Consider the following 26,207-nt stretch of genomic DNA (forward strand, 5'->3'; position numbering starts at 1 on the left):
GTGGCTTTTTAAGGACTTCATTCAACCTCGATATGCTACTCTTACTATACACTTTTTACTACCGACTACTTAGACATCTATTGATATCTACTTGGGCATCGGAGAGGGATTGTCCAGCAACAGCGGACACTCCTTTCCTAACCATACAGTTGCTCTATAATGTCAAGAGTCTAATTCACTTTAGTGATTGTCCGGAGCGGCCGATATATATGATCGGTGTGTATAGTTAGGGACACGGTAACAATTTCATTGAATTTTACTCATGTGCGACGTCGTTTCACGTTGCAATAGTCCCCAAAAAGCAATAAAACTTGCCACTCCCCCAAATAGCGTACGAAATAGAAGAAGAAATGGCTGCAGCAGTAGCACAAGGAGTATCTCTGAACCACATTTCCAGAGAATCCTCGGACATCAGGCGCCTCGCCGAGTTCTACAAAGAGGTCCAAGTCCTTTCAACCCTTCAGATCTATGTCACTCTTCTTTTAATTCCACCAAACGAATTCAACTGATAAAATCGTGGGATGTTGAATTGATAGATATTTGGATTCGAGGAGATAGAGAGCCCAAACTTCGGGGAGTTCAAGGTGATATGGCTTAACTTACCCTCGGCTTTTTCTATGCACCTTATCGAGAGGAACCCAACTTACCAGCTTCCTGAAGGACCCTGGAGCGCCACGTCACCTGTTGCCGACCCCAGCCACCTTCCCAGAGGCCACCATATCTGCTTCTCTGTCTCCAATTTCGACTCTTTTGTGCAGACTCTCAAGGTTTGCATTCTTTTTCAGACTACCCTTTTGGATTATTTGAGGTTTGGAGTTCATTCGGTTTTTGTTGCTGTTTGTTTTAGTTAAAGAGTTGTAGTTTGCGTACTTCGGTTGTTGAAATTTTAGCTCTGGTGAAAAAATGTTGATGTGAACTGGGGTCATGCTATGTTTGAAACAAGTGACCTCAGTTGTCTGCTCATAGATGAAGTGATAGTAATATGAACCCAAGTATATATTACGAATCAAAAGCAGCACTATTATGAGATTTCTGTTGCTTCATATGAGGGAATTTTTTGTTTTTAAACCTAACATTAATATGAAGTTTAGAAGACAGAAACAAAATTGAAGTAGGATGTTCTTATTTTTTCTTGACCAAATGAGGAGGTGGTAGATTGCTAGTCCTCCACCTTTCTTACCCAAATCAGCTGTTGTACAAGGCTTAAATAATAGCCTGACATCTGCCGCGGAAGCACTCAATGATTTCAGTGGAGGAGAGAAGTTTGACAGAAGTCGCTTGAACATAATAACCTAGTAGCTCAACCATTTGCATTTTCATACTCCTCTTGGGTCTGTATTCTTGTGGAAGATTCTTTATTCTTACATTTTAGTAATTTAGGTGAAGGTGTTCAGTTTGTTTGGTGCAAATATTTTATTTTTCATGTGCTTGGTTTAAATTGATGTTATTTGTTAATTGTTATTCAACTGCTGGTGATGTACTGAACCGCTAAGCTATCTGCAGAGTGTCTATTCTTCTTCTTCCAAAAGATAAAAATAAAAATTCCTTAAAAAAAAGAGATAAAAATAAAAATAAATAGATAAAAAAGAAAGAAATATTGACTGTCCTCCTGAATTATGACCTCATTTATCACCTGTTGGAAAAATCGACCTCTTTCTCTTCCCACCTGGCCTTTGTTGCTTAAATGGGACTGTGGATCAATAGCAGTCTTTTTTTTTTTTTTGTCTTTAAAAAGAGAGCATCACAGGTCGGGTCCTTGTTACAGCAATCCAAGACCTTACTTACCTCTCCAGTCTAGGTCAACCATAAATCAAAACTTGTCCGTTCTCTTTTATCTAATCTTTCTTCCTAAATCTTCGATGGGAGTTGTCTGAGTCAAAATATCCTTGTGCAGGAAAAGGGAATCCAGACATTTCAGAGGTCACTACCTAATGGCAAGGTTAGGCAGGTCTTTTTCTTTGATCCAGATGGTAAGCTTTTCTAATCCCATAATGTTTTTTCAACTCTGAAACTTAAATGGCGAAGCCATAATTTAAATTTACTTTCTAAATGAGAGGTGTTAGGATTTTCTGCGTGTACTGTAATTGCAATCGATATATGTGTGCCAACATGATCTGTTGTGAAATTAATTGAACATTGCTGGATTGCATATCTGATTCTCAAGATAAATCTCCTCCAGTAGATTTATTTGGAATCTAAACCCATTAGCTACTGCAGGATGAACAAGCTAACTTCCTACTTTCTTACAAATAAAAAAAAGTAGATAGTTATAAGTTGTTGCATGAAAGTTGTGAGCATTGAAATTGATAATTATTTCCTTAATAAATTAGTCCCTTCCTTTCACGTGCACAAAAGTTAGAACTCAGCCTCCATCTTTTCCTTCATTCGAATGAGTTGCATATCAAATCCAAGCCTGTAAATTAAACTGAACTGTAGCGATTTAAAGAGAATGGACTTTGTGGTGTTTCTCTCATCACATAGCCATACTACTATGTGCAGGCAATGGTTTGGAGGTTGCAGGTCAGTGAGCTCCATGGAGGCATAGAGGACTTCTTGAAATGAAAGGAGATTGATATGAAGCAGAGAATCTGTACGCTTTTATAAACAATAAATTGCAACCCCTGCTTTAGGGGTGTCATTGTATCTATGATGTTGAATATGTACACTCGTTTATAATCAGTTGGTTGTCATCATATACAGAAATTGTTAGCATGTGTCTTCGACTTCTTGTGGCGACAAATTATGTTTGAAATCATGGCTCTAGAAGAGGAAACACTAATTTCCTACTATTTTGTATCAAAATTTCACTGGTTAAAAGCTGCAATAGTATTTGATCTGATGCTTGTCCTTGGTACTTTTAGTACTTGAGTACAACTGTTTTTTCGTTGTATCACTGCTTTGTTAAAGCAAATGGAGTAGCCAACAATGCAGTCTTTGTTAACTAGTGCTTGTTAGAATGCATAGCTTATGTAGAGACGCCTGATGTTATCCATATGATAAGCTTGTATATATGTTTGTTTCAATTTTGAACTTCCATGGAATAGCCATAATTGATTAAAATCTTTATAAGAGAGATCTTAGGTATGTTGGTGGTGTAATAGCAATCTAGATATAGAAAAATATTTGTGTTTGAAGTCTGAAATAATGGCAACATGATCTGTTGCAATGCAAAACCAAATGATGAATTTGCTTCTCGAAATAGCTAGTCTACGTACGTACCTTCTTTCAACTTGAACAAACAGTTGAAAGTTACCCTTCAGTTCGTTATTTTTATGAGTTGCTAGTTAATCCAACTTCTAAATCAGATGGATATATAGATGATGGACTTTATTAGTGTTTCCATTATCACACGGCCATGTTATTAACTTCGACGATGTACGTCTTCGTTTTTTGAAAGGAAAAAAAGTCTTTGCATGTTCTGGTGAGGAGTCTCTTTTTAGTTTCCAGCACACAATTTATTGTGCAGGCAACGCTTTGGAAGTTTCGTACTCCACGGCAGCATAGTGGGGTGCTTGTTCATCGTAATGCCGATTGATGTGTAGCAGACGATCAGTAAATACATTTTCATAACAATAAGCTGCACATCCCTTCGAACTGTTATCGTTGAGTGGTAGCTAGGTTCTGAACTGCTGGGAGAGACTGTCAGCTGTGATTCCCCGAGCCACAAAATAAATGATTGATTGATTCCCATGACGTACGTTAGCTTTCATCACCAAATTGAAATGTTTATAAACTAAGTCGATCAACCCTCCAAACAGTTATAAATATGGTCACTGCTGCCTTCAAAATTCAAAAGTCCAAAACAGACAGACTAGCAGAAATGGCGGCAACATTAGCAGCAGGAGTGACTGTGGATCACATGGCCAGACGATCCAAAGACGCTAGGCGCCTCGCCGATTTCTACATTGAGGTTCTTCAACCTTAAAGCTTCGACATATCTTATTTCATGCGCTTTTACTTTCAGCAAGCTATTTGCAATCATCATATTAAACTGAACTAAAATCCTTTACAGACATTTGGATTCGAGGAGGTAGAGAGCCCGCAGGTTGGGCATCTCAAGGTGATATGGCTGGTTTTACCCGCAGCTTTTACTATGCACATTATTCAGTGCGACCAAAATCACCCTTCGAACCAGACTAACGATACGTTACCGGACCCCGACCCTGCCAAAATTCCCAAAGGCCCCCATATCTGCTTCTCAGTCTCCAACTTCGAAATCTTTGTGCAGAAACTCAAGGTATGAACCTTTTTAGATTAGACGAGGAAGTCTGAACATGGTATATTGTTGGCGGCCGGACCTCATGCATCACTTGATAGAAAATCAACGTTAATGGCTCCCTATCGTGTCAGCTAAAGGCTAGGATGAGTGTGGAAAAATATTCCGTTTCATTTCTCGTCTATAGTAATATATATGAACCTCGTACCTATAGATATGAGAATTTTGGCCTCTCCAATCACTACTAATTAGTTTTTACTTAACTTGCTAGCTTGCATTATCTCCCCTCTAGATAGATCTGTAGCATATGATTTCTAATATTATCTAATCTCTTCGTCGTCTCTTGGATGGTTTTGCAGGAAAAGGGATTTCCGTCTGCTCATAGGCCAGTTGAATATAATCCAACAGGCAGTAAGAAGATCGAGCAGGTCTTTTTCTTTGATCCAGATGGTAAGCTTTTCAATCTCCATTTTATAGATATATGCATGCATGGTAAGTTGGTTTCAGCTTTAAAACTTTGAAAGCATAGCCTTTTTCTTTTGAGTATAATTATTCGAGGCGTGTTGGGACTTTGTATGTGTATGCTATAACTGCAAATGATAAGATTCCTCCATGAAATAACTTGCACAAAGTTAAACATTAGCCTTCATTTCGTTATTCTAGTGAGAGCAGGTCTTTGTTTTTTGAAAGAGCTAGAGCTTGGAAGTCTTTGTTGCTACGTACGTGGAGAAGAGTCTTCTTAAACCCTACATATTTCATCGTGCAGGCAACGGTTTGGAGGTTTCCGACTCCATGGCGGTACAGTGGGTTGCTCAAAATCGTAATGTGGATTTGATGTGAAGCAGAAGATCTCTACAGTTTCATAATTAACAATAAGCTAGCCCATATGCATCCTTTACTAATTGTAGTAATTAATCTGTGGGTTTTAGTTTCTGTGTCATCCTTTTTATGACATGATCTGTACCATGGTTGAAGCTTGTTTAAGTTGTTATAGCCTCTCTGAGGTTGCTTGTCTTCGTTTTTGTTTCGTTAAATTTATGTTGTTTTCGATCCCTTTCAGATCTGTGCTTGTAATTTACATCTCATTCAAATAAAATCCTGCACTTCCAACAAAAAAAAAAGTTATTGTAATCGGCGAGGGTCATTTAATTTTATGATATCTACGTCTGTTTGTCCGCTTTGACATTCATCATAGGCGAGAATCTGGAAGTTCTCTTATCATATATCTCTTGCCATACTATTACAGCTACAAATTGTATATAATTAAACATGGATCGAAGAGACGAGATCAATTAAAGTCTTTCTCTATTTCATATATGTAGCCAAAAAGAAAAGAGTACGTCTTTCTCTATTGTAGCGTGTACTGTTCTAATTCTATAATTTATTCGGTCATGTTATACTGGCTTTCCATGCATCCAAAATGTATATGACTTCGGTGCATTGACGAAATAAGGCTCATTATCCCTATTTATTTTAATTTTTTTATAGTATGGCCAGTAAATCTTTGTTATGCTTCTTAAGAGTTGTTAGACATGCACTAATCTATAAGGCCGGCTGTTACTGATTATTGAATCCAAATGTACGTCAATTTCCATACTATTAAGTGTGGGTGGGTTTTACTGTTCACCGCTTAACACTGTTCACAGTACAGTGTGAAGACGGTGGTACCCTTATATTTAGCTGGGTTTGGAGAGGGGAGGAGGGTTAGAGTGGTCATTGGATCATAAGGATTTTTAGTATATTTACCGTTTTGCCATTCACATTTACTATTTTTCCAAGGTGCATGTTTGTGTGGTTCTTTTGTTGGTTCGTGGAGGAGGAAGGGAGAGGTGTCGCCACATTAGAAATTCCGTGTTAGAGCATGAGGTCTTCTCATGGACGCCAACTACTCAGTTCCCTCGCTCTTCTCATAGTCGTCTCTGAGAACGAATCACTACATGATAGGTCCTATGGATTGATATAGAAGACGAATTGGGATTTTGGGATAAGAAAATGAGGGCAGGCTAAGCAAGAGCGGGAGAGAAGATATTGATTTCGTTGGCGTCGTTCGTATTCGGTGGGGAGATCTGGGTATTTGGAATTGGGGCTATTCAGCAAGAGATGAGTATGGGTAAGTTTTTGTATTTTATCGTATGTTCTGATTGATCTTCTTATAGCTGACGAACTCAAACAATTTGTTGCTGGATGTATATGCTTCTGTCTTGAACATGGACTCCCATTATAAATTCTTTAATTATTATAAATTTGCAGATTTTTGTTCTTCTGTAAATTAGGAAACCATTGAAGAAGATAAGAAAGTTGGCATATGTATTTTAAGTTCAATGTGTGATACTAGAATGAGAAATACGTACACAAATTGCAACAAGATAGAGATAGTGTTAATATATTGAACAAATAACAAAATAAGACAAATGAATTCCAAAATCCCACATGGAAGATCAGATAATGAACTGTTTAACTACTGCTGATTATGGTAGAGGTGACAGGAGAATAAATATTTGATATAGGAAGTAATAAAGTAAGGGTCATTTGCTAGATTGTTTGGGAAAGACGTTCTCACAAATTATTTTTAAATTTCATGTATGATTGCTATGAAGTTTGGATAACTGTGGCTATTTGATTATGTTTTTGATTTTGAGGGTGCTTTACAAGTTAATATTCAATAATGAGCTAACGGGTTTCATTTTTTTTTTTATGCGGAAAGAGTCATTGCATCACTCATTGAATGGAAGTTGTAGCTTTCATTGTGCAGGTATCCACATCCTCCTTCAGATTTTCATTTGAACTTTTTTTTAAACAAAAATCTTTGAAATACCCAAGTTTCAAGGCTGACTTCGGTTGCATTTGAATTTATTTAAATGTTGGGGAAATTTGATTGTGTTTTTGATTTTAAGGGTGCTTAATATTCAATAATCAGTTAATGGGTTCCATTCTTTTTGTACAGAAAGATTTTCGTTCCATCGCCCACCGACTTTGATAAGCACTCATTGAATTAAATTTGTAGCTTTCATTGTGCAGGTATCCACATTCTCCTAGATATTTTCATTTGAACCTTTCTTTTCAAACAAAAATCTTTCTTTGCATTGCCCAAGTTTCAAGTCTAATTACGATTGCATTTGAATTCGGTTTAATTATTGGGGCGTTGGATTAGTGTGAGTTTTTCTTTTTTTGTTGATAACTATAGATGCAGAAAGGGGAACTGTTATGTTAGATATTATATAGTTGTTTGGAACATTCTCTGCCTTGCTTATAGCTATTGGTAAACATTCTATGAATTGAGTCTGTAGCTTTTATTGTCACGTTTAATGGTGCTCAATTATAGTGGAATTTGTACCATTGTGGATCTTCTTTGATTTTAACTTCTCAGAACCAATTTTGGTTGTTATCTTATCAGGTTCTGGATCAACTGTTGTCAGTCTCCAATATTTTGGCTGAGAACATTGCAAGCCAAAGATATGCATCAACATTCGTTCAATTAAAACAATCTGGGTAAGTGTCATTTTTATGTGCTTTTGATTTCTTAATGTGTTCTGAATGAATTGTAATTTTTAGATGCTCACTTTTTCGTGAACTTTTCCTACTACATTGTATTTGTGCTTTTGTTCAACACACCCTATCACCAGAAAGTGTATTTTTGCTCTAAATGGACAGAAAGTGCATTTACAGTGCATATGCGCATAGCCTTTGTCAACAATTTCAACAGTTCATATGCGCTATGTTACTGGGAGAAGACACCCTCATAAGTGCTTTTCTATCTTTAATTTGATTCTTTCTATACATTTCTTTGGTTATTTTGAAATGATCTTGATTGAGCTAAAGCATTTCTGGGAAACTGATTAGAATAGCACTGATTACATGTTAAGCTTCTTTTAATCTCTAAAATTGATCAAGAATCCACTTGATTTTGAACTTCTACATAGTCTTATCTCTTTATTGATATGAAAATCATCTTATCAGGTTGTCTAATTTCACTTTTGTAGACTTGCATTGTAGTAATCCTAATTGACCGATATAAGTCTTGAGTAGAAAGGATTAAGCTGAACCATTTGGAAATGACGAGTTTCTTTGTTACTTTTACTACATTTTTGGTGAATCGGCCCCCTCAATGTCTTAAGCACCACAAGTTGAACTCTCACTTCATTAACCATATGACATAGCTCAGTACCTTTTGTCTGAGAGATGATGAGTATGGAAGATGAACTGAAATTTAAGCAGCAGCAAGTTACTGAACAATTTGCTTTCAATTTCTCCTGTTACTTCCTTATACATTTGAACTTTTACTTTGTACTCAATATTAACGTAGTGTCTTCCTTCATTGGTATTGTCATGGAATGAACAATGTCATTACTCTTTGATTTGAGTTTGGTATGTTGTATACGTTTTTATCTTTAAGTTTTTTTCTGAAGGTTTACAACCTCAATTGCTTTGTTTGGGTTATCATCAATTTCTTTGATGTAGCTCTTACTGGGTTTTCTTATTTGTTCATGTAACATAATAAATTCTTGAGGCAAAATCAATTCTGGGAGAGGATTCAAGTTGCTGCATAAGCGCATTAAATTTCTTTTATTCATTCTTTACAGGTAACAAACCCAATTATTTAAATTACATATATGAAAATGGCTGTGTTTTGATCTATTGTTACGTTCTATGGCTATTTCTGTGGATTTGTCAAATATGGATTAGATGCTAAGAGTTCAAAATAGCTATAAATTGATAAATGATTTGTTAGGAGAACATGGTTATTGTTTTCCCATTAATATTTTTCATATCATTTGTTTGTGTACATGAGTGAACTGTTTGCGTCTTGAAGACAATTAAGATGAAGCAAAAACTAGGAATAGATAACTGGAAAAAAAGAAGACCGGAGCAATGATGTATGAACAATGAGTATTAACCAAAGGAAATTACGAAAAAATGTTGATCGTAACACTCGATCGTCATGTTTTGCACTTTTCTCTGTATATGATTGATTCTGGGTTTCTGTTCCATCTATGTTTTTATAGTGATCATCTTGGTTTTGGTTCTCTGTATATGATTGTTACATTTGATCATTGTACTAATCCAGAAGTAAAAGCTTGAGCAAATTGAAGCACATGCTTAGTTCATCATTAGATATATGGTATAAAGTTATAAGGGTTGGATGATACTAATGCCCGTAATAGTTGATTTGTTTATTAAAATATGGTTATGGTATTTACATTGCTGTTGTTTTGAAGCGGGTAATGTTGTTTGGTTTTACTTTGTTATTAGGTAACTTATAACATTTACTATTGGAGCAAGTTATGTCATTTGGATTTAGATTATCGGATAGGGTAAGGTCACTGGAGGATAATATTTACCATTGATTTTGCAATCGAAGGTGAGTTTGTGCATATCTTATTAGAAGTGAGAGCAAGATGACACTTATGTTCTTTTTTCCTGATGGTGAATAAAAATATAAGATCTTCATGTGATATAACGTGTGATGTTATGTGAGAAAACACAGCTTAGACTCATTGGAGTTCTGGTGTGAGTTTATGTTTATATATTTATAGGACTAATTGGATTCTCTATCGAGTTTCATGAGTATTTATTTTTGTTTTTGTGGGTTTTACTTAAAGATGTTGCGAGCCAAATTTTGTATTTAAGGTCTGTGTTTAGTTTATTTTACTTTCACATGAGTGCTAATGTAGACCTGTTAATAACTTACTTTCGAAGGGATTAGATTATGCTCTGGTGTTTTCAGTTGGGGTTCAATGGGTGTATTGACCAGTGGTGTTCGTGTTGTGAACCTGCAATTCGTGTTGCTGGTTGCTTCTGGGAATTGATTGATGTGCTTGACTTCCTAATTTTGAGCAGAACATTTGTTTTCGGTTGTGTTTTTGGCTGAATGTAAATTGTTTGTGCTTCAGCTAAACTTGGAACTGCAAGGTGAGCTATGGGAATCTATATAGCCTTGCTTTTTGAAGGTACAGTTTGAACGGGTCGTTAGTGCTTAATTTTTTGCTTTCCTTTTTGAAGTTTGTATTGCAAATTTTCAATGGTACCTATTTGCAGGTTGAGGTTCTGTTGGTTTTTATTTTACTTGCAATTATTTGAGTCTTTAATAATATGTTATTTTTGAATATTTCAAGATACCTGAATCCGTGGTGATGGTTGCAATTGAAAAGTGGTGATTTCTGTTAGGAGTGCAAGTTACGTTAAACGGTGAGCCGCATTTTAGTTCGGTTTGGTTGATCTTATTTTCTCTTTATATCTCCTCAAATTGTGGGAAGTCTTTTATGTTGAATTGTGGTTTTGGCTTTTGTTCTTGGCTGAATTTAATTCTTCATTATTTCAGCTGTACTTGGTGCTGCAAGGAGACATAATTTTTTCTCTTCTTTTTGGTCCTCAAATGCTATCTTTACCATCATTTATTGGTTTTCCTGTTAACTTTATGAATGAGACGTCAGTAGAATGAAGAGGTGGAAAGTTTTGTGAGTTTTGTGTGTGGCTATTGTCAATTTTTTTGTACGTTTTATCTTCATATTCGTTCTTCAATCCTTCAATTTTCCGTGTTAAGGACAATAAAGAAGGTTATTCTGGGTTGTTAGGTTGAAGTGTGGAGTTCTATGTTTCTTTTTATTGTTTTTCATTTGTTAGATTGGATGTGGATTTGGGTTCTAGAATATTTTGGAAAAAAAATCATGTATACATATGAATGGAAAATGCATGAAAACCCCATAACCCAAATGAATCTAGAACTTCAATTGTATTTAAAACAAAAGCCCTTTACGGCAGCATTGTGGTACTGTTGAGCTCTTTCTTGGAAAACATATTCAGTTTTAGTGTTATATACGGATTAATGAATGGTGTGCATATTGATCCTTTCGAGATTATGCCCATAAGCCCCATATGATAGGATTTTCAATGATATTTGTTCATCATTAGCAAGAATATGTGTATAATTGATGTATTTTCTCTTTCTGTTAATCCAAGATGTTAGTTCATATTGCTAGGTGTTTTTCCAGTGCTTTATACAATTATTCTGGACTCGCTACTCTTTTCTTTTTGAAATTAGAAGTGGATCAGGTTTATTTTCAGCAAGTTGAATGTTGGGGCATGTGTTTATATGACTACAAACTGATCCAGATAAATTTTGGGGTTTAGAGCTATATGAAAGTTCATGTGTTCTAGGTACACTGCCGAACAAAACATGATGACCACCTCTTTAAATATTTCTCCTATAAACTACTGCCTACACAATTTATGCCAGCAATAAAGCCTCTATTTTAAAATTTGGAATAACAGTTTGTGTTTAAAGAGGTGGTGCAAATTTGTGTGTTTTTAAAATTTGTATTTAACATGTTTTTGGTCAGACTGGTGAGTAATATAAATTTTTTTTTTGCACTGATTGGGGTCATATCTTCCTTTGTTGTATTTCTTTTACTTATATAGAAGTCTATGTTATGCAGGTTATGTGTCTTCTGCATTTTGGCATTTGAGTTGTTAATCACAAGAATATAAAGCTACAAATGCACATATTAAGTATATGGGGCTATGTGTATAATTTATGCATTTTCACTTTCTGTTACTCTTGGATTAACGAGTTCGGTTTTTCCGGTGTTTTATGAAATTAGTAGTCAGTCCATTTTCTATTCAAAATTAGAAGTGAATTTAAGTTTATTTTCAGCAAGTTGAATTATGATGTATGAGTTTATATGACTAAACTGATCCCCGATGAATTTAGGAGTTTAGAGCTATATGAAAGTGCTACAAGTGTTTAGGTACACTGTACAACAAAACATGATGAACACGTCTTTAGATATTTCTCCTACATACTACTGCCTGCACAACTTGTCATGTAACCCTTGCTTAACTCCAAAGGACACTAGCTAACGCCGCTGCAGAGCGCGGCCTCACAACTAGTTATGTAAGATGAGTCTTTACCAAGGTAGCGTCTGTTAAAAGCCCACTCTCCGAGCGCCTCGCCGTTAATTCATAGACATCGTCTGTGCAGTCTCGTTCACATGATCAGTAGCTAATTATGAAATTCATGTTCAACCACCATTAGATGTAATCCAAGGGTTGAAAATAAAATAACGCAATTTTAAAAAGATTCTCCTCACGTTTGAATTTACATCAAATGGTGGTTGATAATGAATTCCAAAGTCAGTAGGACTGAGTGAACGGGATGGGTCGTATGTGTGCGTGTTTGAACAGTGTTTTGGGTTAAAAAATTTACCATCTCTTACACCCCTAACGTCGCACGTGCCCTCCAAACCCTAAGTGTTGTGATGCACTGCGCCTCTTCCATTTGGAAAACCAATTTCTAGGAAGAAAGAGAGGGTTTATGATAGGAAGGGAGAGAAATCTGTAGGCATCGTCTTGTGAAGGAACCTCTACTGCGGGCGTACCCAAGAAATCGTGCAACCCATTCGAGCCGATTCGTTTATTTGTTTTGGTCCCCATGCCTTCCCAGATTTGGAGTGCAAAGAGAGATGTGGAGGAAGAAACGAGATTCCGATATTTTCCGTCCAAGTGAAGAAGAAAAGAAACGTCATCTTGAAACCTTGTACGAAAGTGAGGGGGGATCTAGCAGCACTAGGTAAATGATTGTTCTTGAGTTGTTCTTGAGGTGTTCTAGATTTGTTCTTGAGTTGTCCATAATCTTATTTATGCTTTTGTTTTTGTTATTTAAGGTTTAGTTGGGGTTGTATAACAGTTGAAACAATTGAAATATATTTTGGAAAATTATTTCAGGTCATTGGGTGAAAATGGTCGGAGTTCAAACGAAGTTGATGCAGAGTCAGAGAAAGAGGTATATTAAATTGAATATGTTGATGGACGCCTGAATCATGTCTAACTCTTAACCATTTAGGATGTTTGAAAACTGTTTAATTGCCATTTAGAATTTGCAATTTGACTATTATTAGGTCTTTGAAATACCTATTGTATGTCTGTGTTAGATTGTTGAATATATGGGTTACTGGGTTGGTGTTATTGTTAGCCAAGGCTTTGTATGGATCAAACTGATGGTGATGTCTTGCTTAGCTTTATTTTGGAGCTATCATTTTGATGAAATTGTCCTTGAATCATGTCTAACTCCTAGCCAGATGGTATTAGATGTTTTTGATGTTTTGCTTAGCCAAATGGTTGCTTGTTGCCTTTGCTATATATGTTTATCTCTTATTACAGTTACAGGGCAAAAGCTAATGTAAAATGTTTTATGATTGGAGTAGTATCTAATTAGTGTTGCAAGTTCCAAGTTTGAGATTTGAATATCTCTGATGTGCTACACATGTTTAATATTGAGTGTGAATTAGAATAATCAAAATTATAAACAAAGCAAGATGGGTTATCCCTTCATCTATATCATTACCAAATAGTGGTTATAGAATGATATGTTTACACCCTAAACTTTTGATGAAATGATTTTCAGTCAGCTTTTAACCATGAGAATGAGAAAATAACACAGTGAACATATAGTTGATAGTTGCCTACGACTTGGTCCTTAATTAAGGTTTTTGGTTGCTTACTGAGAACTGTCCTCTATGAAACATAGAATTCAACTTGCAGATAATTTTGTCAGGAGACAGAATGATCACTTTTGTATTTACTGTGTACCATGTGTTAAATTTGCATTATAATATACAATCATATGTTGTGGAGAGATTGGGAAATAACTTCTTATTGCCTCTCTTACCTATTATTGTATAAATTAAAGATGCAATGCCAACTAATTTGCATCTTGATACATCTCTTTATCATCTTATTGTACTTTTCTATTTATGCAGGTTCACCGCAAAATGTTCTGGAAATTTTTGTGTAATGTGAAGTATATGGTGATGTAAGTAGTATGATGATGGTATTCAATGGGCTCGTAGAATCTACCAATTTTTTACTACATGTATCTTTTACTCATTGTAGTTCTTGAACTGTAGGTCTTTAGAGCAGTTTTTCAACAATGTGTTACTGGATTATGGTGTGGATTTTGTGTTATTGACATTGAGGTTTTTGCAAAATGTGAGATTTCTCTACTGTGTCAATGTAATGTTACTATTTTTTTTTGTACTTCCTGCAGAACAATCATAATCTGAATCCCCCCTCTATAAAGTATTCAGTAATAGCGAAGGTATTCAAAGAACACATTTATTTACATCTTTGAACCTAAACCTTTATTGCATAAAAAGAACACATGCATCAATAGAAGATGATGGTGAAGGTAGAGGCGAATGTGACATCCCACAAGCCAACGAAGTTGGCCCCTCGAGCACATTCTATATCAGCAACAAGTTTCCATTTCTTTGTGGATACCATGGTTCCCCAAGAATGCAAAATCTGTTAGCCGGTGGCACTTCAATGGAATGCAAAATCTCCAAGTGTTAATCACAGATGGTTTAGATTACTCCGGTATTGTAGTCATCTTGCTAGATATATGGCATGGTATCCAAACAATGTCTATCTGATTTCTGTAAGTGTCGTTAATCATCATCATGTAAAGAAGAACAACAATGAGTTCTGAGACTAAATTTGCTGATTGCGATCCAATGTGTACTATTATCCGTGGTTGCTTTCACCTATATTATTTTACTGGTGTTGTGCTATTGATTCTTGTACCTAATGGACTTAATGACATGATATGTGATCGTTCCAAGTTCTGGCAGCTTATGCCTCCTATTGATGGTGGGGTAATAATATAGGATCAGTTAATATACAAAGTAAACGTAACTTGCTGAAAACTAGTTACAAATTTATTCTACTATTTTGTTATTAGGCAATGTTAAGTAAAACTGAAACTCCAATTCTTCAGTCATAAGTGGCTAATACAATATTTATGTGCATACTAAACTTTCAAGAAAGTGAAGAGTGGATCGGTAGGATCGCATTGGGGTTCAAATTCTAACGATATGGCTTGGTAACGTTCAAAGAAAAAAAATAACAAAACATTGTCACTAAACACTAATTCAATGCATTCTTACAAGGCACCTACTTATACACTAATTGGTGGATCTTGAAATACTTTTGAGTTACAGGACAGATGATTGAGACCAAATTTTTACACGTCGCCCACGTAATAGGAATGAAGACATTGACTGGACCCGATCGTCGACCTCTGTCCCGTAACTTAAAAGTATTTCAATATCCATCAATTTTCTTCTAAGAAAGCTATCTGGGTTAGTGAACATTAGGCCACACCTTGGGCCTCGAGATCCCAAAGTCCGGATACGGCCGATCGACACCGTCTGATGCGTCCGGTGTATATATTAAGGACCCCATGCAAACATTCGTAGGATTTGGATGTCGATGGGCCGTCCGATGCATTAGTCAACAGTAATATCATGTTAATATCCATATTTCACCCCATTTGACTGCGGCCTACATTTTAGGGGTTATGCGAGGCATAAGCACATGTTGTACGAGAAAAATAGGTCATTCCAAGTGTGTTGAGCATGGCCCTCCACCCCTCTTTAGGGTCGTCACCCCCTTTTGGGGGGTTTAGGGTGGTTTAGCGTTGATTGAAGAGTCTGATGGCCAAACAAGGCCCGATTAGGACCAAATTTTTACACATCGCCCCACATAATAGGAAGGAAGACATTGGTTGGCCCCGATCATCTCTGACCTCGTTCGGCCGTCGGACTCTTCGATCAACGTTAAACCCCCCTAAGGGGGGGGGGGGCGTTCCCGGAGGTGGACAGAGGACCAAGTCTGACACACGTGAAACGACCTATTTTTTCCCGTACAACGTGCAGAGCAGCCTCGTGGAACCCTTAAACCAGAGGCCGCAGTCAAATAGGGTTAAATATGGATATTAACATGATATTACTGTTGGAGGATGCATCAGACGGTCCAACGACATCCAAATCCTACGAATTTATACCTAGGGTCCTTAATATATACTCCGGACGCATCAGACAGTGCTGATCGGCCGTATCCAGACTTTGGGATTCGAGGCCCAAGGTGTGACCTAATGTTCATTAACCTAGATAGCTTGCTTAGTAGGAAATTGATGGATCTTGAAATACTTTTAACTTACGGGACAGAGGTCAACGATCGGGTCCAGTCAATGTCTTCCTTCCTATTACATGACGTGTAAAAATTTAGTCCCAATCAGGCCTCGTTCGTTCGTTGGCTATTCAATCAAGGTTAATTCCACCTAAGGGGGGCGATGTTCCCGGAGATGGATGGAGGACCGAGTCTGACACACATAGAACGACCTATTTTTTCCCGAACAACATGCAGAGCAGTCTCGCGGAACCCCTAAAGCGGAGGTCACGATCAAATGCGGTCAAATATGGATATTAACATGATATTACAATTGACCGATGCATCAAACAGTTCAACGGAATCCAAATCCTACGAAATTTTGCCTACGTGCATAAATAAATGCACTGAACATATCTTATGGTGTCGATTGAGCAGGAGACATTTTCAGTTGCTAGGTGATGAGCACATAATATATCATATTATTCTCCCTTTTTTATATTTTTTAGTGACTTATTTTTATTAGTTTAAGTCATTTAGTTTGATATTGTGTCCTTATAAGTGTTTGTCTCACATTAATAAAATGTTAAAGATATTGAAGCAATTTATCTATTTTCATATGGTAAATTGAGTTCTTGATTTAACATGAGTGTTTTCCCTTTTAATAAGCAAATAAGTTCACCACATTCTTCTTGTTCCCATAACATGTGTAGCCTACAATTGATGGAATACATTCTCATTACATTAAGTGTGTTGTATTGAAAATATTACCTTAGCCATTAATTGTTGAATTTACTTTTGCTTGTTTGATTCATAGGTACGTACATAAAAATGGAAGCTAGCTATAACATGAAGGTGCATGAGACAATCTCCCATGAAATAAGGTGGCTTGAAGCAAGCTTGCTTGAAAGAAGGAATTAACTTTTCACTCTTTCAAAGATTGTGTTCTTGGCATTCATCTTTTCCACATGGAAAATGAAATATGATGAAGAGATGAGTGAAGTATGAAAACATTTATGAGTGAAGACATTTTGCCATTAAGCTTGAGAATTTGGAAAGAGGGAAAGTCATATTCACATGGAGATGGAGCTAGAGTAAAGATCTTTGTTTCCCTATAAATAGATGTTGTTTCAAGAGAATAAGGGAGGAGGAGAGTGAGGTGAATATGAGAGACACATTGTTGCTCTTTGTTCTTCCATTTCCTTAGCTATTTTTCTATGTTGCATTTTATAGTTTTGAGCATGTTTTTAGTTTGTATTATGTATTGCTAAATTTCCTTAACTAAGATTAAGGAGAAAACCATATTATGAAATAAGTTTTATTCAATTATCTATTGATTCCCATAATTACATATTCAATGCCTATGATTCTTGCTTCAATATGCATTAATAAAATCTTTGTTCCTTTCACCTCTAATGTCATGCATTTTTAGTAGTTCGGAAGTCACTTTTATTAATCCATGCTTGGTTTTGTATTATGTTAATATGAAATCCTTTGATCTCTTGTCATTCAAATGAGCTTGTTTCACATCTGATGCTTAGCAAACACTTTGATCTTTTGTAGTTTCAATAAGTTTGTGTACAAGTGATGCTTTGATGTTCATAATTAAGAAGTGAAGAAGAGTCTACATTAGAATTTATTCGTGTGTGCTTCATTGATAAATCTTGAGAAAACAGTAGATTGATTTCTGGATTGCTACTCCTAATTGAGAATTAGTAGATAATATATCGAGACTTATTGATTAATGTGGTGGAATCCAATACCTTAGTTACTTCATCACCAATGTAATTCTTATCTCTTTATTTTGTCTTTATTTTAGCTACTTCATAACCAAATTTTATTCAACTAGGTTAGTGTTAAATTAATTTAGATTTGATTAGCTTTTTCCTAATATCATACATTCTCTGTGGATTTGACCTCGCTCTTGCATATCTGTGCTACAATAGATTTGTGCGATTGCGAGTAACATTTTAAGACACATCAAGTTTTGTCGCCGTTGCCGATAATTGTAAAAACGGAAAACTAATTTCATTTAATTTGATTTAATCCTTCCACTAGTTATAGCTTAGTTTTCATTCATAAAAACAAAAACAAAAAACAAAAAAAAAGCATCATTTTTACGTTCTTGTTTCAGTAGGTGTCTCTTTTTTACTTTTGTTACATTTGTATATATATATATCCCTATGTAGTATATATCATAGCATTTATTACCTATAGTGCATTTTTCTCTTATACGTTTTAGCCTCCACCACTTTTCCCTATTTCCATTTGTTTTTATTAACATAGTTATTGTGTGAACTTATTAAATAACATAAAAAAACGTAGACTAGCTTTTGTTTACGTCTGTACGTAGTTCATATAGTATTAGCAATTCACATCATTCACTTCTATAGGCTACTCTTTTCCCTACATAAATTATTATTCTCACAATAGTTTCTTTTGTAGGAATTTTCATTGAGTCAAGTTGAAATTGGAGTTTGAGGAATAAAATACAACAAATGAAGGAAGAGAAAGCTAGAGTTGTTAGACATTGATTGATAATTGCAGAACTTATGTTGCCGCACAAATTTGTTCTCTTTTCCGGGTGTGTCCTTTCTTATTTGCTCATTTCTTTATTTCTCTTGTAGCTTACTTTCTTTTGTCCATTATTGTATATAATTGTTTTCTAGCCTTTTTCTTTTAAATTAATAAAATTCCATATCAAACTTAAACTCAAGCCAAATTTTAATCATAAAATTCATAAGACATTGGCTTAGGTTTAACAAAGTTCTTAGGTCATTCCAGTAAGTATCTTTTAAAAAGTGCGGTATAGCAACGTTCTTTAAGGTAATATCTTCGGTGTTTAAGAAGATTTGAGTTTTAAGTGGAACCATTGTGACCCCTCTAATCTTTCCAGAACACACTAGCCACATTTCTGGAAGCACTTAACTGGTAATCCTCTAATATCTTTATTAGACAATAGAACCGTCATTAGGTAGATTTTAGTGTGCAAAAAAAATCTATTTTTTTTAAATTAGTGTTATAGTTTTATGTTTGGTTGTTGTTCACTTAGTTTAGAGTTGTTGCCCTACGACCCTAAGATCGAGAGAGCTGTTAGGAAAAAAGAAACTAAGGTAGTTGATCCTATCATCACAATGGTAGAAAATTTAGAGCCCAAAATTCTAAGGGAGTATTTCACTCCCATCACCACAAATTCCCCATCATGCATAGTATTGCCTAACACTACTGCAGCTCATTTCGAGTTGAAGCCTCCAATTCTTCAACTGTTGCCAAATTTTCGTGGATTAGATCGTGAGGACCTGTACATGCATGTCAAAGAATTTCTAGACATTTGTTCCACCTTCAAGTTCCAGAACTTTTCAGATGAGTCTGCCCACTTGTGTCTGTTTCCCTTTTCCTTAAAAGCTAAGGCGAAAAGTTGGTTGAATTCCCAACCACCAGAATCCGTCACTTCTTGGGATGAATTAGTCAAAAAAATTTTATCTAAATTTTTTCCCAAGTCCATAACCAATTCCCTTAGGAGAAATATTTCCGACTTTAGGCAAAAAGATGATGAACAGTTCTATGAATCTTGGAAAAGATTCAAGGATTTGATTCTGAAGTGTCCCCACCATGGTTTTGAAACATGGAGACTGGTACAATATTTCTATAACGGTTTGACACAGTCGAACCGTCATATGATAGAGTCGATGAAAGGAGGAGCATTTTTTAGCCTTAGAGATGATGAAGCCTATGAATTTCTAGAGAACTTGTGTGAAAATTATCAACAATGGGATTTTTCTAATCAATATCATAGGCATGTGAAGGAACCCAAGAGAGGTGGTTTGTATGAGGTCAGAAGTGATTCTGATTTAGAACTAAAAATCGAGAGTTTGTCAAGAAAGGTTGAAGCTTTAACTTTAAGTAAAATTGTGAGTTCAGTTAACCAAGTCCAGTCCGAGGTCTGTTCTTTTTGTGAAAGCCCAATGCATTATGCTCAAACTTGTCCATCCATGTGCGGCTACTCTGACAGCCACACTGAGCAAGCCAATGCCCTGAACAATTTTAGGAAACCATTTGGTATTGCATCTTCTGAGACCTACAATCCAAATTGGCGGAACCACCCCAATTTTTCTTGGACAAATAACCAACCTCAAGTGTTTAGTGCGAACCAAAATTCTCTGAATAATCAATTTCTTATCTCCTAATCAGCCATATCATTCAGCTCCTTAATCCAATCCACAATTTGTGGCATCACAACCACAACAATCATCTTTGGAGGATTCCCTTCAAAAGTTCATGCAAGTCACTGGTCAAGCCATTTCAAAGTTAGAACAACAAATAGGCCAGTTAGAAACTATTGTTGGGGAGAGAGAGAAAGGAAAATTTCCAAGTCAACCATTGTCCAACCCAAAAAGGCAATTTTCATATTAGTGAGCCTTCAAGTTCTTTGAACTCTCATGAGCAAGTCCAATCTATCTCCACTCTTATGTCAGGCGAACAAGTTGATAACAAGGTTCAGATGCCTAACCCAGATGATGAAGCAACCCAAGAAAAATCCAAAGATGGAGATACACCAATCTCTCCTGACACCCAATCATCGGGTGCCCCCAAAATCCAGACCAGCCTGTTAGTAGTTTTGTCTCGAAAGCTCCATTTCCTCAGAGACTAATGAATCCCAAGAAATATGCCCAATTTCATGAGATCTTAGAGGTGTTTAAGAGAGTCAATATAAATATCTCATTCTTAGATGTCATTCAACATGTACTCTCATGTACCAAGTTTCTGAAAGACCTTTGCACCCTTAAGCAAAAGACCAATGTTCCAAAGAAAGCTTTTCTAACAGAACAAATCAGTTCAATCATTCAACGAAAATCTCTTGTCAAGTACAAGGACCCTGATAATCCCACCATTTCATGTACAATAGGAGAGAACCATTTCAAGAGAGCTTTGCTAGATTTAGGGGCGAGTGTGAATCTATTGTCATATTATGTATATGGGCAAATGGGTTTTGGGGAATGAAACCGGCTCCTGTGATTCTACAATTGGCAGATCAGTCGGTGAAATATCCTAGAGGTATTGTTGAAGATGTCATCGTTCAAGTTGACAAATTTTACTTTCCTATCGACTTCATAATCTTAGATACCTAGCCAGTCTCAAACCTAAGTGATGAAATTCCTATCATTCTAGGTCGTTCGTTTCTAGCTACTTGTGATGCCAATATTAGTTGTCTAAGTGGTATGATGAAAAATTTCCTCTGGTAACATGACTCTAGATTTCAACATTTTCAGTATAAGCAAGCAGCCAGTTGAGAATGACGACGTTGGTGAGGTCAATTTGATTGACAACTTAGTGTTAGATACTTTCCACCAATCTAGCATTATGGACCTTTTAGAGGCATGCCTAGCTCATTTTGGTAATGATTTTGATTTTTACAAATCTATTAAAGAGGTCAATGCTTTGTTATATTTTGTCCCACTCATAAATACTACCAATTGAAAATCGAATGTAGAGCCACTACCTTTGTCTTTGTCCCGTCCTATCCCTTCCATTGTTAAGCCTCCAAAGTAGACTTGAAACAACTGTCTGATACTCTCAAGTATGTGTTTTTAGGTCCATCTTAGTCATTGCTTGTCATCATTGCTTCTGATTTGAGTAATACTCAGAAAGAAAAATTGTTGACAATTCTTAAGGAGCATAAGGAAGCCATAGGATGGTTGATAGCTGACATTAAATGTATTTCTCTATATATCGTCATGCATAAGATTCACCTTGATGAAAATGCTAAGCCTTCTCATGAATCACAAAGACGTCTGAATCCTACCATGAAAGAAGAGTTAGAGCTGAAGTGTTGAAACTTTTAGATGTTGGTGTCAGTTACCCAATTTCTGATAGTGAGTGGGTGAGTCCTGTTCAAGTTGTCCCGAAAAAGTCAGGTATCACTATTGTTAAAAATGATTACAATGAGTTAGTTCCCACAACAATCCAAACTGGTTGGCGCGTGTGCATTGACTACCATAAGTTAAATGCCATGACGAGGAAAGATCATTTTCCTCTTCCTTTCATTGATCAAACATTGGAAAGGTTAGCTGGTCATGCATACTACTGTTTCTTGGATGGTTATTTTGGTTATAACCAAATTCCCATTGCACCAGAGGATCAAGAGAAAACCACTTTCACTTGTCCTTTTGGAACCTTTACATACCGTCACATGCCCTTTGGGTTATGCAATGCACCAACTACTTTTATGCAGTGTATGGTCTCTATGTTTTATGATATGGTAAAGCGTTTCCTTGAGATATTCATGGATGATTTCTCAGTCTTCGGATCTTCATTTGATGAGTGCTTGCACCATCTTTCCCTTGTCTTAGCTCGTTGTAAAGAGAAAAATCTTGTTTTAAACTGGGAAAAATGCCATTTTATGGTCAAAAAGGGTATTGTCTTAGGCCATGTGATTTCTTCCAATGGCATAGAGGTTGACAAGACCAAGGTCGATTTAATTTTTAATCTTCCACCCTCAAGGACCGTTAAGGAGATTCGTTCATTCCTAGGCCATGCTGGATTTTACCGTAGGTTCATCAAAGACTTCAGCAAAATTTATCGTCCTTTGTGCAGTTTGCTTACCAAAGACGCTCCATTTGTCTTTACTGATGAATGCCTACATGCTTTTGAAAAGCTCAAGTCACTTTTGAATTCTGTCCCCATCATTCGACCTCTCGATTGGAGTGTCCCTTTCGAAATCATGTGTGATGCATTTGATTATGCCACAGGTGTTGTCTTAGGACAGCAAATCAATAAACTTCCCCATGTCATATACTACTCTAGTAAGACTCTCTCTGATGCACAACTCAATTACTCCACCATTGAAAAAGAGTTATTGGCGGTTGTTTTTGCGCTAAACAAGTTTAGGTCTTATCTCTTAGGATCTAAAGTCATTGTTTTTTCAAATCATCCTGCATTGAAGTATCTTTTGTCTAAAAAGGATGCAAATCCTCGTCTAATTCTATGGATTTTGTTGCTACAAGAGTTTGACATTGAGATCAAAGATAAGAAAGGTTCTGAGAATGTTGTAGCTGACCATTTGTCTGAATTGATTGTCGAAGCTAATGAGGACTCTTCCCCAATCATTGAGTCTTTTCCTGATGAGAAACTTATGCATATTTCTCATTTTCCATGGTATGCTGATATTGTGAATTATCTTGTAACTAGTGAGATGCCATCACATTGGAGCAAACAAGATAAATTAAAGTTCTTAATCTTGGTAAAACACTTCTTTTGGGATGACCCTTACTTGTTTAAGTATTGTCCCGATCAGATAATTAGGAGATGTGTCCCTGAAAATAAACAAACCAACATTATCTCCTTTTGTCATGATTATGCATGTGGTGGCCATTTTAGTTCCAAAAAGACTGCTGCCAAAATCCTACAATGTGGATTCTACTGGCCATCCATTTTCGCGATACACATGAGTATTGCAAAACCTGTGACCGTTGTCAAAAGTTAGGAAGCCTTTCTAGGAGAAACATGATGCCCTTCAACCCAATCTTTATTGTTGAAATCTTTGATGTTTGGGGTATTGATTTTATGGGACCATTTCCTAACTCTTTTGGTAACTTGTACATCCTTGTTGCAGTTGATTATGTGTCTAAGTGGGTAGAAGCTTTAGCATGCAAAACAAATGATCACAAGGTTGTGATAGGATTTTTGAAAGAGAATATATTTTCTCGTTTTGGTACCCCTCGTGCGTTCATTAGTGACGGAGGAAAACACTTTTGTAATAGGTCATTTGAGAACTTGATGAAACAATATGGTATTACACATAGAGTTGCAACCCCATATCACCCACAGACAAGCGGTCAAGTTGAAGTCTCTAATATGGAAATTAAGCACATTCTTGAGAAGACGGTTAACCCTACTAAGAAAGATTGGTCTTTGAAACTCACTGATGCATTGTGGGCATACTGTACTGCTTTCAAAACCCCTATAGGAATGTCACATTTTTGACTTGTGTATGGTAAGGCATTTTATCTTCCTGTTGAGTTAGAACTAGAGCTTATTCGGTCATTAAGGGCTTGAACTTTTCTCTCAATGAAGCGGCATCTCAAAGGAAGCTCCAACTCAATGAATTGGAAGAAATTCAGAATGATGCTTACGACTCTGCAAAATTGTGCAAGGATCGAATGAAGGTGTTTCATGACAAGAACATTTTAAGAAAAAAATTTACACCTGGTCAGAAAGTCTTCTTATATAACTCTCGTTTGCATATGTTCCCTGGTAAGTTGAAATCTCGGTGGACCGGTCATTTTCTTGTTCATACTGTTTATCCTCATGGAGCTGTTGAAATTGAAAATCTAAAAAATTGTGATGTGTTCAAAGTTAATGGTCAAAGGTTGAAACCAATTTTGGAGTTGAAAACTCATGACATTGAAGAGGTGCTCCTCATTGCTCCTTTCTATCAGGATTGATACTTCTGGTGATTTGTGTTCTTATAGTTATAGTTTTGTTTTATTTTTACTAGTGTCTTTTGTTAGTCATGTGTGATTTTCGTAATTTCTATCAAACTGTGAATTAACAAATGATCAATTATGCTTCATTATTGGATTCATTTAAAGAGAAATTGGAAAAGCGTCAATAAGGTACTATCTTTCTTAACCTTCCGTTGTCATGCATACCTTGTGTAACATTAAGGATAATGTTAGATTTAGGTTTGGGGGTAGGATTTTGAGAGTTTGGTTGTCTTTGTTTGTTGTTTAAAAAAAATTAGTGTATGTTCTTCGTTGTGTGTTATAAAATAGTATATTAATAATTGAAGATTAGAATTAATTTGGAAAGTTCTTGCACTCGGGGTATATTTTTATATGAGCCACATGATACAGCTTGACGTTGATGAGTGAGATTTGAGTTAAAAATCTAGATGAATATCAGTGGAGACTTATAAACCGTGTAAGATTTGAGCTTGTCCCATTTTTCTGAGGGTTATACACTATTCTGATCCTTTCTTGTGCATATTTTTGTTGATGATTTCATTATTCATTTCATTTGATCAGTTGCCGAAAAAAATTTCTATTGTGGGTCACTACTCCCGAGTTCTTTTGAGAAACTTAAGGAACACATGAATCCAGAGAGACGATCAAGGCCATGTTTGTTACGTATGCTTGAGCCGTTCTAGTCGTTGGTGGTAGATTTTCATGAGTGAATGAAATGTGACGAAATGTGACGAAACGGACGAAATGTGACAAGATTTGAAGGCGATATTTGTGTTGACCGCGTTGACCGAGGACTAAAATCTCAGCGATATTTGTGTTGACCGTGCTGACCGAGGACTAAACTATAACCAAATCGTCCAATTTTTAAAACACAGAACACCGTATGTTATGCAATTATCTACTGTGTTATATGAACGTTGTAATGTCTTATTGGCTAATTCAGCTATAAATCTTAGCAGCCATTGTTCATTCCCTGTTGAAGTAATACTGAATACAGGAGCTCGCAATCATTAAAAAAAAGTTGCATTCCTTGTTGTATTCCTATATAGCAGATAAAAATAGAACAAGCACACTAGACAAGTTCTTGTGTTACACTTCTCATCTTTCCTGGTTGAACAAAAACAAACCAGGGGGAAGTAAATCATGACGAAATTATGTGAGCTAGATTGATCTTTATTTATAGAATGAATTAACAGCATTTTCTCTTGAACAATATAACAAAATTGTGTAAAGGCAAGGCTATTGGTTGGGCCATAATGCCATATACATAATACAAAAACTTTCTAATTTCTATGACTTGTGAGAAGATGGTAGATGTGAAACATAGAGCAGAGTCAGCAAACAGCAGAGCAGGCTTTGATACTGGGCAGCCGAGTTGCTCGCTCTCTCTACTAATTTAACCAGCCACACAGGCCTTAATTCACATCAACAGTAACCAAAGCAACATGGTTTTTGACAGACTTTATGATGATATATACGCAGGCCACAGTCCACAGCCAAGCTAAAAAAGGCACCAAAACAAGACCTTGAGACACCTTCAAAGAAACACATTGAACATACGCAAAACCAAAACGGTTGCACAT

General features: G+C 36.2%; 3 protein-coding genes and 1 non-coding gene across 5 annotated transcripts in view; 3 read left to right on the forward strand and 1 right to left on the reverse strand.

The window, feature by feature from the left end:
- The first annotated feature begins 276 nt into the window (after nt 1-276).
- The window catches only part of LOC126790340 (uncharacterized), a 130,330-nt gene continuing 104,399 nt past the window's right edge, over nt 277-26,207 (forward strand). Inside the window, exons 1-4 of one of the 2 annotated variants that reach the window (XM_050516538.1) lie at nt 277-440; nt 537-767; nt 1,895-1,970; nt 2,500-2,544. In XM_050516538.1, coding sequence (XP_050372495.1) covers nt 351-440; nt 537-767; nt 1,895-1,970; nt 2,500-2,528 — 426 coding nt within the window. In that variant the 5' untranslated portion in view covers nt 277-350 and the 3' untranslated portion in view covers nt 2,529-2,544. Of the gene's footprint in view, nt 441-536; nt 768-1,894; nt 1,971-2,499; nt 2,837-26,207 lie in introns of those variants that run through there. The other variant, XM_050516537.1, reaches the window with a different exon arrangement.
- Nucleotides 3,767-5,325, forward strand: LOC126792226 (uncharacterized). The gene is made up of 4 exons (XM_050518691.1): nt 3,767-3,910; nt 4,013-4,237; nt 4,576-4,666; nt 4,983-5,325. Exons 1-4 carry the CDS (start codon nt 3,767-3,769, stop codon nt 5,054-5,056), a joined length of 534 nt encoding a protein of 177 aa, XP_050374648.1. The 3' UTR covers nt 5,057-5,325.
- LOC126792228 (uncharacterized) lies at nt 10,440-24,603 on the forward strand. Its single transcript, XM_050518693.1, is given in 15 exon segments — nt 10,440-12,782; nt 12,938-12,995; nt 13,972-14,024; nt 14,119-14,200; nt 14,259-14,309; nt 14,464-14,620; nt 19,217-20,218; nt 20,635-20,767; nt 21,430-21,554; nt 21,651-21,704; nt 21,707-21,970; nt 21,973-22,512; nt 22,612-23,478; nt 23,604-24,101; nt 24,233-24,603. Coding segments are annotated over 15 exon segments (4,362 nt in total). The 5' UTR covers nt 10,440-12,675.
- On the reverse strand, nt 19,672-19,778 carry LOC126793019 (small nucleolar RNA R71). Its single transcript, XR_007672005.1, has one exon. It is a non-coding gene; the product is annotated as a small nucleolar RNA R71 (small nucleolar RNA).

This window comes from Argentina anserina, chromosome 4, assembly GCF_933775445.1.
Source record: "Argentina anserina chromosome 4, drPotAnse1.1, whole genome shotgun sequence".
In the NCBI taxonomy this organism is placed as follows: Eukaryota; Viridiplantae; Streptophyta; class Magnoliopsida; order Rosales; family Rosaceae; genus Argentina; species Argentina anserina.